Consider the following 20,582-nt stretch of genomic DNA (forward strand, 5'->3'; position numbering starts at 1 on the left):
TATTATAAACAAAATCAACTATTATAAAGAAAAGGTTGCACTGCCTTTTATGTTAACCTTCTCAGGGTTAAGAATATTTTACTCTTTAAAAATAAATCTCTGTTGCCAGCATTTTTCCCTATGTGAGGGAATATATAAGTATATATTTAATACATATGAATCATTTCCCCTGGGTCTCATCAGTTTATTATAATCCGGATATAACTCTGTAATACATGGCATCGAACAGACTTTCCTTAGACAGGTAAAAGCACACAGACTCATAGTACCTTACAAATTAGGCACTGGGGAAAATAAAATGCTTACTGAGCTTGAACTTTCTATGCCATTCCACTGCTCTAACACCGTTTATAATGTAGAATTCGCAATAACTGCTAAAATTTAGCAGCTGTAGTATCCCAAAATGGAATGAAACTGGCAAAGGGCAATCCAGTCCACAGAAAACCCACAAGTTTTCACTTTATCTAAACTTAGCTTCAACCTCTTACATGGCAAAACCATTTCAGAAGCCACTGGACGAAGAGCAGGAGGCAGAGAGCAGTGGAGGCAAGTGCCTAGAGAAAGGTAAGTGACCAACCCTTGGGTAACTCAGACTTGACTTGAACATTTTTGAGTTGAGGAAAAGAGGAGACAGAAATAAGAGGAAATGTTTTTTGAGTTTGTTTACACTTTGGATTTTGAATTAAAAGACTTTTAAATATCTTTCAGATATAGAAAATTCAAGGGGCTAAGTACCTGCCTAAAATTTGCATTGTCCCTCAGGTACTTGATGACAGTATATACAAAAACAGTATTTTACCTTTACTGTCCATACCCTCTTGATCAGAACAAGGTTGTCAGAGTAAAGGAAAACTAAGCTCCTAAACTGGGGAGGAGGAGGGGGGCAAGGTAGTCCATCACATAAAACTGATCCTGACTGGATTAGTAGCTGGACACAAGGCATGGGGTGAAGTCAATAAACAGAATAGGAAGCCTCACCTCATGCTTCCCCATCTCCCCGCCCCTCAACAATGCCCCCAGGTCAGCAAGGAGAGAATTCATACTGTCTTCTGATCCTGAATGCCAAGGTAAGATGAAAAGAGGAGAGCAAACAATTAGGCTTCTGTTATTCTCTCCTTTTTTTTTTTTAGTGTCAAATTTAAAAAAAATAATTAATTAATTTTTGGCCGCATTGGGTCTTCATTGCGGTGCCCGGGCTTTCTCTAGTTGCGGTGAGTGGGGAGGCTACTCTTCATTGCAGTGTGCGGGCTTCTCACTGTGGTGGCTTCTCTTGTTGTGGAGCACGGGCTCTAGGCGTGCGGGCCTCAGTAGTTGTGGCTTACGGGCTCTAGAGCACAGGCTCAGTAGTTGTGGTGCATGGGCTCTGTAGTTGTGGCACACGGGGGCTTTGTTGCCCTGCGGCATGTGGGATCTTCCTGGACTAGGGCTTGAACCTGTGTCCCCTGCAATGTCAGGCAGATTCCTAACCACTGCGCCACCAGGGAAGTCTCTGTTATTTCTGTTTGATCCCTGTTCTTCATATTAGATACTGATGAGCAAGAAGTATAGCAAAATTCCAAATTAAGATTGATAAAAACTCAAGATTTTCCACCATCCAAAAACAGAATCAACAGTGATTCTTCAAGCCTAAAATAACCTTTGAATCCAACCCTTTAATTCTGCAGATGAAGAAACTGAGGCCCAAGAAGGTAGGTGACTTCCTGACACCTGTTCCAGGTACACACCCTCAAACAGCCTGGTAGCTTAAGGGATTTTTTTCTTCTCCATTATGCCTCATCTCCAATGTCAATAGTTTTCTCTATATAGAGTAAGAGCTGAAGTCACATCTTACTGAAGACAGTAGTGCTATTACAGCTTTATTTAAATCCACATCTTTATATATGTTTCTACAGTCTGTAGAAAGTAGGATATACTGTAAGCCTTAAAGGGAGAAACTAGGTCACCATAATTCAAATGGATGATTCAATGTCTTTAAAAACGGAAGAAAAAATTCACTAACTTGCTAATCTAAATGTTAACCAGCAACCTCTCACCACTTACATTTTGTACTGTATCCTTCATTAATGCCTTCCTGCTATCCTTTTCTATACCTCTCCTTCCCCTGTGAAAAGAGAAAAATGATACATTTGGGGAAATTTTAAAGCTTGTTATGCTCATGTAATCACTGCTGAGCCAAAAATGTGCGGCAAGGTGGATGTTCCAGCACCACAGCTACGGGCCTGTCTTCATGTTCCCGCAAGTCCCTCTCACCCTCCTATGCTGACTTACAGGAGCCTGAATTGGGGCTTTGATTATTACAAAGTAGAAATAGGGAATGTAAACTTGTGTTATAAAAATTTATTGAAGAAAAACCAAAAAGCCCTTTTTCTAAAACAGATAAGAACTCCATACAATAGAGTATTCTAAGTCAGTTTCTCACTTTTAATACCATTAAATTAAAAAAAAATTGTAAGAACTCAAGAATAAAAAATATACTCAACATCTCAATCTTATGATGTTTTAGAACTATTTCTTTTTTAAAAAATATTTAATTATTTATTTGGCTGCACCGGGTCTTAGTTGCGGCCCGCGGAATCCTCGCTGCCTCGTGCGAGAACTTCGTTGTGACATGCAGGCGCTTTTAGTTGTGGCATGCATGTGGGATCTAGTTCCCCCACCAGGGATTGAACCCAGGCTCCCTGCATTGGGAGTGCGGAGTCTTAACCACTGGACCAACAGGGAAGTCCCTAGAACTAAATATTTCTATATTTTTACTGATTAACACTGCCCAGAAGCCTTCATCTGTAATTACTTCCAATTAAAAACAACAAACATTCCCTCAAAAGTAGGCGACAAAGACTTGAAGCTTAATGATCTCTTCTGCCATGAAGGCTTCCCATGTTCCTATCCTAAAGGCATCTTGATTTCCTCTGTATATATTCTTAGTTCTTTCATTCCTCTTATTCGTTTTTTTTTAGCCTGTGTTATTGATATTTGTAAATGTCTTACTTTGGAAATCAGAAATCACCTCTTAAAGGTGACATTTTTCTCTAGATGTCTCCCCGTATATTGTACACTAGTAGTGTATGATACAACTGTTTGATGAATGAATGAATAAGGCTTAATGACATTGTCATTTTGTGGAACCTTAAAAATATAGGCAAGAGGAAGAAGTATCCAGGGATGTGAGTCCAGGACAGCCCTCTTCATGTTTGGTAAGAGTCCCGGTTTCTCAATAGCTGAAGTTAAGCTGGTATAAGGGTAAGCCAGAGGGGCACATTTAACATTTTCATAAAATTTTAGGGCAAGATATGACAAAAAGAAAGTAGAAAAGCAATGCTGTTTCAGTTTTTCCCTAGATTTGTCTACCGTTCAGTGTAAAGATGAGCAAGAATGGTAGAAAATGAGGTACAGTCTATGCAACTAATCCCCAGTGCCACATCCTTCCACCATCACTCTCCCCCGCTCCCCCGACCAAAACTATATAACAAATCGCTACCTGTGCCTGTCATTTTGGAATCATGGGGCAAGTGAGTGGGTAGTTAATTATAAGTCTATGTAGTTACATTAGTTAGCTAACAACTAAAATCATGTCTTCTTAAAATAATCATTTTGTAAACTTATTTTCACAACTATTCTAAGAAGCCCTCTCACTATTTTTAGCTATTAGTATATTTTACAGTTTTCAAAGCAAGGGAGGGTATTACCAGTCACTTTTTTAAAATGACTATTTTTATACCCACTTCCTCCTCCAAATTCTGTGGAGTAGATTCTTTCATCTCATTGTAAAATGAAACCAGAGCAAAGTGATATGCTATTAGCCTTTTATTATAAAACAGTAATGCTCTAATGAATACTTTCTATACAGAAGCAGTGTTATTTTCACAGCTGATTCAGGTTATTTCTTATTATTCTACTCTATGAATACATGAGTATGTATATTTATTAAATAGTGTTGGTTTAGTGAATGAAAAATTAGAAAATCACGGACATTACTGTAACAGCTTTCAGAATTTTTAAGTTTGTTTATTTTTAGAGTCAGAGTATACACACAGGCATAGAGACAGAAAGATTTCCTGACAAATACATCAAGGTGGCATTTAAAATTGCTCAACAATTATTACTCATGCAAAAATGGAAAGATAATATTTATGTGTCTAAAAATATATCATTTAATTAACATGCAAAGAGACCAGTTACTCAACAAGAAGCTAAAACATGTCACTGTTTAAGTCTTTAAAACAAAATGCATGGGCTTCCCTGGTGGCGCAGTGGTTGAGAGTCCGCCTGCCGATGCAGGGGACGCGGGTTCGTGCCCCGGTCCGGGAGGATCCCACGTGCCGCGGAGTGGCTGGGCCCGTGGGCCATGGCCGCTGAACCTGCGCGTCCGGAGCCTGTGCTCCGCAGCGGGAGAGGCCACAGCAGTGAGAGGCCCGCGTACCGCCAAAAAAAAAAAGAAAGAAAACAAAATGCATTTGGCTAGTCTATTTCTTTTTCCTTAAAAATTTAAAGGACTTACTTCTTTGAACTAACAAGATACTTAGATTAATTTAATAAAAGAGAAAATGAGAGTTCAGGTATTAGAAAAAAGAGGTATAAGAGAGAGGGAGAAGCAGAGAACGTGCACAAGCTCAAAAAAGAGCAAAACAGTTTGCATGTGTATTTTATATGATCTGAATCAAGCTATTTGCCCCTGAACAAAAATGTTAATTTTCGTAGGGAAACATTCATTAGAATAAAGTAAGCAGTGGATGATTACAAGAATCATTACTGGGTATAACGTCCGTGGCTTAGTGTGTTATTTTAAATTCATTTATTAAAATGAGAATCTCTATGGGTAATAAGAACAAAAAAGAGTGAAGCACAGCATGAAAGATTTTATTAAGAAAGGTGCTAATTAAATAGCGAATAATATAATGTAATTAACCATTTTATGTTTTTTAATAGGCCATGGCACTCTCATCAATATTTCAATTCAAAGGCTTTACATTTCAATTCTGAGTACCATTAACAACAGCTAAAAATTAGATTCAAAATGCTTTCAAGAATTCCTGTTTATTTTCTTCTGAAACAACATTTGAAAATATAGCACACAGAAAGCACAGTAATCTTAAGGTAGACTAAAAGCTAAGGGTTAGAATTTTTATCTCAACCAGAGAGCTAAGCTAACATTTAGAAAAAGCTGATAACTGGCCTTACGTCTGAAAACAGACTGCTAAAGTATTTAATATTTCCATGATCCCTAGCTTGCTGAAAGATGTTACTTTTCATTTGGTAGAGGTCAAGAATCAAATTCACCTCAATTAATACAATAATTTGAAGGATGTTAAAATTGGGCTGTACCACTTAAAAACAAAATTTATAACAGGAATAGGGAAAAAGAAATGTTATTAAAATAATAAAGCTCCTAGATAATACTACTACTGCTCCATCTTCACAAATTTACAGCTGTGAAAATTTGCCACTGTCCTGTTTTGATCCATGTTTAATTAATGACTATGTCATATAATAATCATCAGGAATCAGGATCTGCATTCTATGGCTGAGCCTCTGCCCTAGACCTACTTGGAAGATGCAGAATAGCCAGAGACTCAGTTCAGACAAAGACAATGCTATCTAACAAAAGTGGGCTTGACCTAAATCAACAACAGCAAGTGCTTCATCGTTCACTGTAAGTTTTTACCTCTTGAGGAAGTTCTAGCTTAGAACGGTCAGTTCCTTCTTTTGACTGAAGGCCCATCAGATAAGGGACAGGAGCATCAAGAAAATGTAGCAGAGAAGCAGGGAGGATGGGCACATAAACATGCTGCCACTGAAATGGGAACAGAAGTGTGGTGATGCCTTCCGCCACAGTCATCAGGCGTTGATAATCTGTACAGAACAGCAACAACAAAAATGGTAGGGAAGATTACAAGTCAAAACATAATCACTGCATTAAGCTTGAAAATATGAATTTCCAGAAAAAATTCGTGTGCTAATAAATAAGTAAAATGTTTCTTCATGACCATGCAGAAAAGAGGTCAGCTCTATTCCACCATAATTAAAGAGTTAAATGGTTTCATTGAATGGTTTTAAGGGGGTATGAGTAGGTGGGAAACATCATTAAGCTTTTTGCTTCTGAAAACACTGGTATGTGTATTGACGTTCCCTCAAAATGCAAAGCAAATAAGAACTAATAAAATTGCTCTTGGCACTTCTCCCATTGAAAATGTGTAAGAATATTGCTCCTGATCACTTTTTATATACATGTATATCTATGCAATCCTCAATTCAGAGGCTCTGTTTTTCTTGTATAAATGATCATGGCTATAGCCTATAGGTATCCTTATTATATTTATTTTAGCCTTCATTTTGTGGGTACAAGAAGTCAACAGATCTATGCATTCATAGTCACACTTCCTACATTAACCTCCAACTCAAATCTAGGGACAAAGTGAAAGCTACCAGAAAATTAGAGGTTGGTTTTTTTGTTGTGTTTTGTTTACATGAACTAATTTATCAAAACTAAAAACTGTCCACAGTATTAAAGTGCCTTCTCACCCCACCCCCAGTTTTATTGAAATATAATTGACATATAACATTTGATGTACAACATGATGATTTGATATATATATAAACAGCAAAATAAATTACCACAATAAGTTTAGTTAACATTCATCAACTCACATAGCTACAAATAAAGTGCCCTCTAAAACCACTCTGCCATGGATGCTATACATACATATGTCTATATCCCTATTTAAACCTTCAGAGGCAGGGCTTCCCTGGTGGCGCAGTGGTTGAGAGTCTGCCTGCCGATGCTACGCATACCGCAAAAAAAAAAAAAAAAAACCTTCAGAGGCAGACGTGTTTCAGAATTCAGATTTTCTCTTTTTTAATTTAGAAAGGTAATATTGTGCATACCACACATACTTGAAATATCCAGGGCAGCACCCTATAATCAAATACATTAATGTTTCTGCAGCAAACTATATGAGTGTCCCAATATACTCAAAGAACTTAAATAGGGTCACTTTGGTTCAGATCTGATTTTGCCGATAAATGAGTTTCCAAAAGAAGTTTGGTTTTCAGAATGGATACTGTGGAATTGTAATAATTCTCTCACAGGATTTATTGTGCACAAATACAGTAAAATCTGGGGGAGTAAGACTCTGGGGAAGTCTTTTTAAAAAGGTTAAGGGAAATGATCCGATGCTACTTGGTTCATATCAAACTCAAAGAACACCCAACCACGCAAAAGCAGGATGTTTTCCATTAAAATTTTTTCTTGTGTTGTTTTATAATCTGTAAATGACTATCTTTAATAGTCTACAATGGGATTTTGGTCATGAATCATCAGCTATCCATAGCCTACATGTATTTATAATTTTCCTTATTTGATTCATTATAAAATTTTAGGTGAAAACCTGTTTACAGGAATACTTCTAAAAAACAAATAGCAGGGCTTCCCTGGTGGCGCAGTGGTTGGGAGTCTGCCTGCCGACGCAGGGGACACAGGTTTGTGCCCTGGTTCGGGAGGATCCCACATGCCGCAGAGCGGCTGGGCCCGTGAGCCATGGCCGCTGAGCCTGCGCGTCCAGAGTCTGTGCTCCGCAGCGGGGGAGGCCACAACAGTGAGAGGCCCGCGTACCGCAAAAAAAAAAAAAAACAAATACCAGGCAGCTTGAGGGAAGAGGGTGTTTGGTATTTTGTGGGTTGCACAGTGACCTTGCTTGGAGTGGATGGTCCCGTGAGACCGTTTATGCTCTACAGAGCAACATGGCTCAGCTATGAGCATCCAATCAGTCTACAGTGACAGGGAGGCTGAGCTGAGAGCTAGATCAGCTCCTGGGTGTCAGGGGCTTTTTAATTTCTTTCTCATTTAAAAGCCAGACACAGGTGAAAGGTTCAGGGTTTTAAACAGTCAGATCCTGTGCCAGTTATCTATTGATCTATTTACTGAGCTCCAAATCACTCCATAGGTGGTCTATGAAAATGGACTGGACCGTAAGCACATTCTCTTTTATAGTGAACACACCAGAAAACTTTGCCAGAGAGGACAGCAGAGAGACACTGCAGGAGGAAGCGCTTCTCCTCCCTGGTTTTGGAGTGTAGTGGGCAAGGTGCAGTGTTTTGTGTGTTCTTGCTCCTTCTGCATGGCTGATCACTGGTGTGGATATGTGAGGACATCTGGTGTCCCACTTCCCTGGCCACACGCCCAGAGTGGGCAGCCTCAGTGACTGGGCCCTCCTAATGCGGACACGGCACACTCATATCTCACACAGCCACCTGGCGCCCTGACAACTTCTGTGTGCCTGCCCACCAGCCACAGCTCACTTGGACCTGGGAGGTTTGTCTTGTCTTCTGCTTGCCTGGTGACTGAGGATCAGCTCTGGCCCAGGCAACCCACTGACCTCCACCATCCAATGAGCTGCCACCACACTTTCTTCAGTGAGATATGAACCTCAGCCTTGGGAAGTGGGTCCCCTTCCAAGTTTGTCCTTCCTAGGGTACCCTTTAGAGTTTTCTTCATGTCTTTATAGTTTCCTATTATAGTTTAACAATTCTTCTTATTACATTCCTCTATTTAAATTACTGTGTGGTTTAATCTGTCTCGTGATTGGACCTATCCTGAAAGGCAGAGGGTTTTAAGCCGTCATATCAAATCCCTAGCAGCTTGGCTACTTTATTTGCTGTTGATGGAAAATGTTCAATCTCAAAGGAAACACAGATTCTTTAAGGAATGGAAACCAGCATCTTGGGCTATTTTCTTGCTTTGATTATGGTAAACTTTCACTTGGGAAGTGAAAATAAATTATATGTTTTCCCCTCTTCTAGTAGACATGAAAGACTGATACACATGGTTTATTTTTCCTTCACCACAATTCCACCAACTTGTGGGTGTTCTATGTCTATTCTTTTTTCCAGTTCTGCTTTCTCAAGATTGGTTTAAATGCCATACACATTTTAATAATGCAGTTACTTAGCAGAAACAAGACAATTCTTTTTAACTGAATCAAGAAATAAAAGGTAGTTTTCTTCTTTAAGCATGTTTTTAAAAATTTAAATAATTTGGAAAATTATTTTTTCTTTGATACTCAAAGTGAGGAATGTGTAATAAGTTTCCACATTTAAGACATGCCTCAGCACGGCATATGAGGCTCTTCATAACTTGGCCCTTTCCTGCCTCATTTCTTACCACCACATATACAGTCACATTATCTGCTTAAAATTCATTTACTGAACATGAAATATTTTCACAGGTCCCTGTGCCTCTGTACACCCCTTCCCTCTACCCAGAATATCTCTTCCCCTTGCAGTACCTGGCTAAGTTCCACTTTTTCCTTAGGCAATGGTTCCTTTGGAAAGCATTCTCTGAATACTTATCGTCAAGAGAGTCCCTTCCACATGCTTCCACAGTACCCCACCTCTATTTCCATCACACTAATTATTCCTCTCACTAAAACTATTAAAATTCAATTATAATTATCTGTTCATATATCTCTCCACTATTCCCTGCTAACCTTCACCTGCTGGAGAGCAATGACTATATTTTTAATCTCAGAATTTCTAGCACTTGGTACGGGACCTACTACATAGTGAGTGATCAATGAATGTGTACTAACAAATTAATATGTTAACATCTAGGACATGTAAAATGAAATAAAACTATTGGACATTATGCTTGCCTATGTTATACAATAAAACATACTGCCAAAAATTTGCCTAGCAGTGGCACAGGCAAAGACTCTGAGATGGCCTGGCCTCCACTGTCTCATCCCTGGGTCTCGGCCCCTGTCCACCAGCATCACTGTGGAGAATAAGGTCAGCCCCCTGGGGACAGTCCAGCGGCCTGGGGCTGGAGCTGAGGTTGGGGGCACAGGACCCATGTTGCAGGCTGAGGAGATGGCTGAGTGACACAGAGCAGGTCCAGCGCTGCCTGGTGGTGCAATGCCCCATGAAAAGGCCATGATTATTGGGGTTTACATACTGCGAAGCACTGCCAGTGGAGGTGTGAGGATGGTGGGGTACAGCACACCTCTGGTGAACATCCTGATGCAGCTGAAAGATTATACATTTACTAACTCGAGGCAGTGACTGGTTACTAACTGAGCCAGGCTGGCTTTGAGGGCTTGGACCCATGCATAATTCAGCTTATCTTCCTTGTTCACAAAGATATCACAAAAGGCAGAATACAAATTCAAATGAACATTAAAAAAAAATCACCCTCGATGATGGCTGAAAAGTGAGCTACATTTTGCTTTAATCAGATTGACAAAGATTAAAAAGAAAATCACAGCAAAGGTGTGGAGAAAAGGGTATTCTCATACATTGCCTTATAAAGGCAGCATAAATTGCTAGAGCTTTGTACTTGGCAGTATCTATCAAAAGCTTAAAAAATATACAGATCATCTGACCCAGCAATTCTAGTAATTTATCACACAAATATACAAAAACATATGTACATGGACGCGATGTATAAAGTGTCATTTATAACAATAAACTATTTATAATACCCTAAGTAACTAACAAAAGGGTTAGATTTATGGCCAGTTATATAATGAAATATACTGAAGCTATTAAAAGTATATCTATATTATCAACATGGAAAACCAAAGTGTGTTTGGCAGCAGCAGGAAGCAGCTAAGTACTAAAAACCTGCTGAAACTCCACTGCTGGGTATATGCCCAAAAGAACTGAAAGCAGAGTGCTGAAGATATATTTGTACATCTGTGTTTATAGTACCATTATTCGCAGTAGCCAAAAGGTGGAAACTATCCAGGCATCCATCAATGGATAAATGGATAAACAAAATGTGGTATATACATACAATGGAAAGTTATTCAGCCTTAAAAAGGGAGGAAATCCTGACATATGCTACAACATGGATGAACCTTAAGGACATTATGTTAAGTGAAATAAGCCAGTCAAAGAAAGACAAATATTGTATAATTCCACTTACATGAGGTATCTAAAGTAGTCAATTCATACAAACAAACGAAGAATGGTGGTTGCCAGGAAGGGGCTAAGAGGAGTGCAAAATGCAGAGTTATTGTTTAATGGGTATAGAGTTTCAGCTTTGCAAGATGAAAAAAGCTCTGGAGATTGGTTGCACAACAATGGGAATATACTTAATGCTACTGAACTTTTCACTAAGCAATAGTTAAGATGGTAAATTTATGGGGTTTTTTTCTTATCACAATTTTTTTTAAAGGAGCTTTTATTTTATTTTTTTTTAATTAATTAATTTATTTTTGGCTGTGTTGGGTCTTCGTTTCTGTGCGAGGGCTTTCTCTAGTTGTGGCAAGCGGGGACCACTCTTCATCGCGGTGCGCAGGCCTCTCAGTATCGCGGCCTCTCTTGTTGCGGAGCACAGGCTCCAGACGCGCAGGCTCAGTAGTTGTGGCTCACGGGCTTAGTTGCTCCACGGCATGTGGGATCTTCCCAGACCAGGGCTCGAACCTGTGTCCCCTGCATTGGCAGGCGGATCCTTAACCACAGCGCCACCAGGGAAGCCCCTCTTATCACAATTTTTAAAACTTGCTGATTATAATCTATATGGAAATAATCTGTGGGAAGTAGAATCCCCCCAAAATGGATCTATGAGAATAAATAATTTGAATCTGACTTGAAAAGGATTTATTTGATATGAGATGACTTTTTAAAAAAGTATACATATGTTTCAAAGTCAAATAGGCTTGCAAAATAGGCAATGAACTATATATTCATTGAGAATTGTTTTCTAAATTAAAAGGTCTTGTTTAATTCATAATTTTAAATAAAATATAGCTTCCTATAAATATATATATCTATACATTCATAAAAATATAATTTCCTAACACTCATGAGGATATGTGAAAAGTAGTATCTTATTGCTTCAATGAAGGTTAAAACAAAGTATTTATGCACATACTATGTACTTAAATCATTTAACGTAGGTTAGATATAATTGGTAATTGTTGGTAAAAGAGAAAAAAGATCTGGATTATTTTCCTATTTTACATTACTAGTAGTTACATTAATATGCCTAGCAGTTGTTACATTCTGTAATAACTGTCACACTCAATCTGTTCATTTTAATTTTAGTTCAGTGATCTTTTTTAAACATTTCTATTTACAGCAGTGTTGTAGACTAGGACTCCAAAACTAGTCTACAAATGGTAAATAAAATAGCTATATAACATCCAATACATGACTATGAATTTGCCAAAAAAAATAAGGGAAGTTGGGGCTTCCCTGGTGGCGCAGTGGTTAAGAATCTGCCTGCCAATGCAGGGGACACGGGTTCGAGCCCTGGTCTGGGAAGATCCCACATGCCACGTAGCAACTAAGCCTGTGCGCCACTACTGAGCCTGCATTCTAGAGCCCGCGAGCCACAACTACTGAATCCCGCATGCCTAGAGCCTGTGCTCCACAGCAAGAGAAGCTACCACAATGAGAAGCCCGTGCACCGCAACGAAGAGTAGCCCCCGCTTGCCTCAACTACAGAAAGCCCGTGCGCAGCAATGAAGACCCAATGCAGTTAAAAATAAATAAATAAAATAAATAAATTAAAAAAAAATAAAAATAAGGGAAGTCATTGGAGGCTGGGAACAAAATGTGAGCAAGAGTCCAGTGTGGTAAAACTCAAACATCTGGCTGTCTTTGGAGTGTTTACTGATCTAAGGTGGCCTAGAGCTTTGGTTTTACCTCTGTGCATGTTGAGGGACAAAGTCCAAGAAGGGCTGGAATTAAGATGGTAGATCCTCTTGCAAAAAGCTAGACCTAAAAGGGCAAAAACCTGTAGAAAGGAAAAAAACAAAACCAAAATCTGTATTGCCAAGGAAAGTAGTCTGTCCTGGCCCTGGCCGAGGCCCAGGGAGGAAGGGGGAAAAAAGCCTCCCTGTGAATTCCTACCTACTGGCTGGTTTTCAAGGATGTTTGGGGGCTCTCATGTTATCTGTATGGCCCAAAGAAAGACTAAGAGTGAGAATTTTAACTTAAAGTAAACCTGTGTTGCCAGTGAATTCAAGTGCCTGGTGAAAGAAAATACAAACCCTTCCTGGAGGAATAAACCCTCAATCCTCAACTCATGAGATATTGAATTTATCTGAGAAGGAATAGAAAATGTGTATGTTTACTACGTTCAAGGAAATTAAAGGAAGAATTAGGAGTAAGACTATTTATAGGACCACTGAAATTAAAATGTCAAAGGAAGGGTTAACTATGGATTAAACATGGATAAAAAGAGAATTTATAAGGTGGGAGATAAATCAACCAGAATACAGCACAGAGACAAAGAGATAGAAAAAGAGGTTGAGAGATATGGAAGACTGAGCAAGACAGAGTAACACATTTAATTACAGTTCAGGAGGATAAAAAAGAAAAAAGACAGATGCAAGTAAAATTTAGAAAGATGGTTAAGAATTTTCCAACACGTGAAAAATATTAACCCTAGAATTCAGGAAACACAATGAATCACAAGCAGGACAAATAAAGAAACCCTCATTTAGATAAATCACGGTCAAAATACAGGACACCAAAGACAAACAGAAAATCATATATATAGCCAGAATGAAAATAGATTTCTGGCCAAGGAATGACAATTAGAGTGATTGTGATAAATGACTTCTCAATGGCTACAATGGAAACCAAAAGACAGTAGAATATAATGTGCAAAGAGGGAGAGGAAAAACAAATTTTCAACATAGAATTTAATATCCAATGAAACCATCTTTCAAAAACAAGGACAAATTTAAAACACTGTCAGATGAACGAAATCTAATAGACAATGCCACCTCATTTAAGGAACTTGTAAGGATACACTTTAGGAATAAGGAGACTAATCCCAGAAGAAATACCTAAGATACAAAATCGAATGTGAATCTTTTTTAAAATGGCAATTATGAGTAATTTTAAGCAAAATCAAGTACATAAAATATACCTAATTTGAGGGATTATCAAAATTTTGAACAACTATAACAAGTAAGCCATGATGGGGGTGATAGGAGTCAAAGCATTTTTAGAGTACCTGTATTTTAAAGATTCCGATTAACATAACACTGAGTGTTCATGTTAAAATCTCAAAGTTTGCCATTAATAAAGAGAAACAGAGCATATAACACCTACAATAATTAAATTAAAAAAAAAACTGCAATGAGAAAAAACGTTTCAATTATTTCAAAAGAAGGTAAAAAAGAAAAAAAAAGAGGGAGAAAGGCAAATGGTCAAAATAAATGAAAATTTAAAAATTCTTAGAATTGAATAATGAAAATACCAGATACTAAGACTTGTGGGATGCAACTAACGTAACACTCAAATACTTAAGATGCTAATACTGGGGGTGGGATGGGTCCAAAGGAAGTAAAAAACAAAACCAGAAATTAATAAAACAGAAAACAAAGATAAAAAAGAGAGTACAAACAAAGGTAAAAGTTTAAAAAGAATAACATAGTGGGGGACCTTCAAGACGGAGGAGGAGTAAGACGCGGAGATCACCTTCCTCTCCACAAATACATCAGAAATACATCTACATGTGGAACAACTCCTACAGAACACCTACTGAACGCTGGCAGAAGACCTCAGACCTCCCAAAAGGCAAGAAACTCCCCACATACCTGGGTAGGGCAAAAGAAAAAAGAAAAAACAGAGACAAAAGAATAGGGACGGAATCTGCACCAGTGGGAGGGAGCTGTGAAGGAGGAAAGGTTTCCACACACTAGGAAGCCCCTTCGTGAGATGGGGGTGGGATGGGCAGTTGGGGGGAAGCTTCGGAACCACAGAAGAGAGCGCAGCAACAGGGTGCAGAGGGCAAAGCAGAGAAATTGCCGCACAGAGGATCGGTGCCGACCAGCACTCACCAGCCTGAGACACTTGTCTGCTCACCCACCAGGACAGGTGGGCATTGGGGGCTGAGGCTCGGGCTTTGGTGGTCAGATCGCAGGGAGAGGACTGGGGTTGGCTGCATGAACACAGCCTGAAGGGGGGCTAGTGCACCACAGCTAGCCAGGAGGGAATCCAGGAAAAAGTCTGGACCTGCCGAAGAGGCAAGAGACCATTGTTTCGGGGTCCGCTAGGAAAGGGGATTCCTTCCCTGTGTGCCCATAGAAGGCAGAGAACTGCCTAAGCAAGCTCCAGAGAAGGGCGCAAGCTGCACCTATCAGTTCAGACCCAAAGATGGGCATGAAATGCTAATGCTGCTGCCGCTGCCACCAAGAATCCTGTGTGCAAGCACAGGTCACTACCCACAACCCCTCCCAACCCCCCCAGAGCCTGTGCAGCACGCCACTGTCAGGGTCCCGAGATTTAGGGACAACTTGCCCAGGAGAATACACAGAGTGCCTCAGGCTGTTGCAATTCATGCCGGCCTCTGCCACCATAGGCCACCCCGCATTCCAATTATGACTACCATACCTCTCCCTCTCCCCAGCCTGAGATAGCAAGAGAGCCCTAATCAGCCGCTGCTTTAACCCCCTCCAGTCTGGGTGGGGAACAGATGCCTGAGGGCGACCTACATGCAGAGGCGGGGCCAAAACCAAAGCTGAACCTCAGGAGCCATGCAAATAAAGAAGAGAAAGTGAAATTTCTACGTGCAGCCTCAGAAGCAGCGGATGAAATCCCCACAATCAACTTGATGAATCCTGCATCTGTGGAATACCTGAATAGACAACAAATGTTCCCAAAATTGAGGTGGTAGATTTGGGGAGCAACTGTAGACTTGGGGTTTGCTGTCTGTGACTGATTTGTTTCTGATTTTTATGTTTATCTTAGTTTAGTTTTTAGTGCTTGTTATCATTGGTGGATTTCTTTATCAGTTTGGTTGCTCTCTTCTTCTTTTATTTAAAATTTTTTTTTATTTTATTATTTTTTCTTCTTTTAATTTTTCTTTTTATTTTTTTTTAATTTTTTTTTTCTTTTCTTCCTTTTCTTCTGAGCCGTGTGCTGACACGGTCTTGGTGCTCCAGCTGGGTGTCGGACATGAGCCTCCGAGGTGGGAGAGCCAAGTTCAGGACATTGGACCACCACAGACCTCGTGGCCCCACGTATTATCAATCAGCGAGAGCTCTCCCAGAGATCTCTGGCTCAACACTAAGACCCAGCTCAACCCAATGACCAGTGCTGGACGCCCCATGCCAAACAACTAGCAAGACAGGAACACAACCCCACCCATGAGCAGAGAGGCTGCCTAAAATCATACTAAGTTCACAGACACCCCAAAACATAACAATGGATGCAGCCCTGCCCGTCAGAAAGATAAGATCCAGTCCCACCCAGCAGGACACAGGCACCAGTCTCCTCCACCAGGAAGCCTACACAACCCACTGAACCAACCTCACCCACTGGGGGCAGACAAGAAAAACAATGGGAACTAAGAACACGCAGCCTGCAAAAAGGAGACCCCAAACACAGTAAGTTAAACAAAATGAGAAGACAGAGAAATATGCAGAGATGAAGGAGAAAGGTAAAAAACCACCAGACCAAACAAATGAAGAGGAAATAGGCAGTCTACCTGAAAAAGAATTCAGAATAATGGTAGTAAAGATGATCCAAAATCTTGGAAATAGAATGGAGAAAATACAAGAAACATTTAACAAGGACCTAGAAGAACTAAAGAGCAAACAAACAATGATGACAACACAATAAATGAAATTAAAAGTTCTCTAGAAGGAACCAATAGCAGAATAACTGAGGCAGAAGAACAGATAAGTGACCTGGAAGATAAAATAGTGGAAATAACTGTCACAGAGCAGAATAAAGAAAAAAGAATGAAAAGGCTTGAGGACAGTCTCAGAGACTTCTGGGACAACATTAAACGCACCAACATTCGAATTATAGGGGTCCCAGAAGAAGAAGAGAAAAAAAAAGGGTCTGAAAAAAATATGTGAAGAGACTATAGTTGAAAACTTGCCTAACATGGGAAGGAAATAGTAAGTCAAATCTAGGAAGTGCAGAGAGTCCCATACAGGATAAATCCAAGGAGAAACACGTCAAGACACATATTAATGAAACTATCAAAAATTAAATACAAAGAAAAAATATTAAAAGCAGCAAGGGAAAAGCAACAAATAACATACAAGGGAACCCTCATAAGATTAACAGCTGATCTTTCAGCAGAAACTCTGCAAGCCAGAAGGCAGTGGTAGGATACTTTTAAAGTGATGAAAGGGAAAAACCTACAACCAAGATTACTCTACCCAGCAAGGATCTCATTCAGATTCAATGGAAAATTAAAACCTTTACAGACAAGCAAGAGTTAAGAGAATTCAGCACCACCAAACCAGCTTTACAACAAATGCTAAAGGAACTTCTCTAGGCAGGAAACACAAGAGAAGGAAAAGACATACAAAAACAAACCCAAAACAATTAAGAAAATGGTAATAGGAACATACATATCGACAATTACCTTAAATGTAAATGGATTAAATGCTCCAACCAAAAGACAAAGACTGGCTGAACGGATACAAAAACAAGACCCATATATATGCTGTCTACAAGAGACCCACTTCAGACATAGGGACACATACAGACTGAAAGTGAGGGGATGGAAAAAGATATTCCATGCAAATGGAAATCAAAAGAAAGCTGGAGTAGCAATTCTCATATCAGACAAAATAGACTTTATTTTTTATTTTCTTATTTTTAAAATTTATTTATAATTTATTTACTTTTGGCTTCTTTGGGTCTTTGTTGCTGCTGCACATGGGCTTTCTTTAGTTGCCGCGAGTGGGGGCTACTCATTGTTGAGGCAGACGAGCTTCTCTTTGCGGTGGCCTCTACTGTTGCAGAGCATGGGCTCTAGGCGTGTGGGCTTCAGTAGTTGTGGCACACAGGCTCAGTAGTTGTGGCTCACGGGCTCTAGATCACCGGCTCAGTAGTTGTAGGCGCACTGGCTTAGTTGCTCTGCGGCATGTGGGATCTTCCCAGACCAGGGCTTGAAACCGTATCCCCTGCACTGGCAGGCAGATTCTTAACCACTGTGCTACCAGGGAAGTCCCAAACTGGACTTTAAAATAAGGACTATTACAAGACACAGAGAAGGACACCACTTAATGATCAAGGGATCAATCCAAGAAGAAGATATAACAATTGTAAATATTTATGCCCCCAACATAGGAGCACCTCAACACATAAGGCAAAGGCTAACAGCCATCAAAGGGGAAACTGACAGTAACACAATCATAGTAGGGGACTTTAACACCCACTTTCACCAATGGACAGATCATCCAAAAGGAAAATAAATAAGGAAACACAAGCTTTAAATGACACATTAAACAAGATGGACATACATGATACTTATAGGACACTCCATCCAAAAACAAAAGAATACACTTTCTTCTCAACTGCTCATGGAACATTCTCCAGGAGAGATCATATCTTGGGTCACAAATCAAGCCTCAGTAAATTTAAGAAAATTGAAATCATACTACGTATCTTCTGACCAAAATGCTATGAGACTAGATATCAATTACAGGAAAAAGACTAAAAAATACAGCACATGGAGGCTAAACAATATGCTACTAAAAAACCAAGAGATCGCTGAAGAAATCAAAGAGGAAATCAAAAAGTACCTAGAAACAAATGACAATGAAAACGTGACGACCCAAAACCTATGGGATGCAGCAAAAGCAGTTCTAAGAGGGAAGTTTATAGCAATACAATCCTATCTCAAGAAACTAGAAACATCTCAAATAAATAACCTAACCTTACACCTAAAGTAATCAGACAAAGAAGAACAAAAAAACCCCAACGTTAGAAGAAGAAAGAAATCATAAAAAACAGGTCCGAAATAAATGAAAAAGAAATAAAGGAAACAATAGCAAAGGTCACTTAAACCAAAAGCTGGCTCTTTGAGAAGATAAACAAAATTGATAAACTATTAGCCAGACTCATCAAGAAAAAAAGGCAGAAGACTTAAATCAACAGAATTAGAAATGAAAAAGGAGAAGTAACAACTGACACTGCAGAAATACAAAGGATCATGAGAGATTACTACAAGCAACTCTATGCCAATAAAATGGACAACCTGGAAGAAATGGAAAATATGAACAGACCAATCATAAGCAATGAAATTGAAACTGTGATTAAAAATTTTCCAACAAACAAAAGCCCAGGACCAGATGGCTTCACAGGTGAATTCTATCAAACATTTAGAGGAGAGCTAACACCTATCCTTCTCAAACCCTTCCAAAATATAGCAGAGGGAGGAAAACTCCCAAACTCATTCTATGAGGCCACCATCACCCTGCTACCAAAATGACACAAAGATGTCACAAAAAAAGAAAACTACATGACAATATCACTGATGAACATAGATGCAAAAATCCTCAACAAAATACTAGCAAACAGAATCCAACAGCACATTAAAAGGATCATACACCATGATCAAGTGAGATTTATCCCAGGGATGCAAGGATTCTTCAACATACGCAAATCAATCAATGTGATAGACCATATTAACAAACTGAAGAATAAAAACCATATGATCATCTCAATAGATGCAGAAAAAGCTTTTGACAAAATTCAACACACATTTATGATAAAAACTCTCCAGAAAGTGGGCATAGAGGGAACCTATCTCAACATAATAAAGGCCATATATGACAAACCCACAGCAAACATTTATCTCAATGGCGAAAAAATGAAAGGATTTCCTCTAAGATCAGGAACAAGACAAGGATGTCCACTCTCACCATTATTATTCAACATAGTTTTGGAAGTCCTAGCCACAGCAATCAGGGAAGAAAAAGAAATAAAAGGAATACAAATTGGAAAAGAAGAAGTAAAACTGTCACTGTTTGCCGATGACATGATACTATACATAGAGAAGCCTAAAAATGCCACCAGAAAACTACTAGAGCTAATCAATGAATTTGGTAAAGTTGCAGGATACAAAATTAATGCACAGAAATCTCTTGCATTCCTATACACTAATGATGAAAAATCTGAAAGAGAATATAAGGAAACTCTCCCATTTACCATTGCAACAAAAAGAATAAAATACCTAGGAATAAACCTACCTAAGGAGACAAAAGACCTGTATGCAGAAAACTATAAGACACTGATGAAGAAATTAAAGAAAACACAAACAGATGGAGCGATATACCATGTTCTTGGACTGGAAGAATCAACATTGTGAAAATGACTCTACTACCCAAAGCAATCTACAGATTCAATGCAATCCCTATCAAACCACCAATGACATTTTTCACAGAACTATAACAAAAAATTTCACAGTGTGTTTGGGAACACAAATGACCCCGAATAGCCAAAAAAATCTTGAGAAAGAAAAACGCAGCCAGAGGAATCTGGCTCCCTGACCTCAGACTATACTACAAAGCTACAGTAATCAAGAGAGTATGGTACTGCAACAAAAACAGAAATATAGATCAATGGAACAGGATAGAAAGCCCAGAGATAAACCCACGCACCTATGGTCACCTTATCTCTGATAAATGAGGCAAGAATATACAATGGAGAAAAGACAGCCTCTTCAATAAGTGGTGCTGGTAAAACTGAACAGCTACATGTAAAAGAATGAAATTAGAACACTTTCGAACACCATACACAAAAATAAACTCAAAATGGATTAAAGACCTAAATGTAAGGCCAGACACTTAGAGGAAACTCTAAGAGGAAAACTCTTA

At 39.2% G+C, this 20,582-nt stretch overlaps 1 protein-coding gene across 3 annotated transcripts in view; it reads right to left on the bottom strand.

The window, feature by feature from the left end:
* Window positions 1–20,582, bottom strand: part of DENND5B (DENN domain containing 5B) — a 211,083-nt gene that overhangs the window by 68,158 nt on the left and 122,343 nt on the right. For all 3 annotated transcript variants that reach the window (XM_004270878.3, XM_004270879.3, XM_049694507.1), the window contains one exon: window positions 5,663–5,850. In XM_004270878.3, coding sequence (XP_004270926.1) covers window positions 5,663–5,850 — 188 coding nt within the window. The remainder of the gene's footprint in view (window positions 1–5,662; window positions 5,851–20,582) is intronic.

Source organism: Orcinus orca, chromosome 11, assembly GCF_937001465.1.
Source record: "Orcinus orca chromosome 11, mOrcOrc1.1, whole genome shotgun sequence".
In the NCBI taxonomy this organism is placed as follows: domain Eukaryota; kingdom Metazoa; phylum Chordata; class Mammalia; order Artiodactyla; family Delphinidae; genus Orcinus; species Orcinus orca.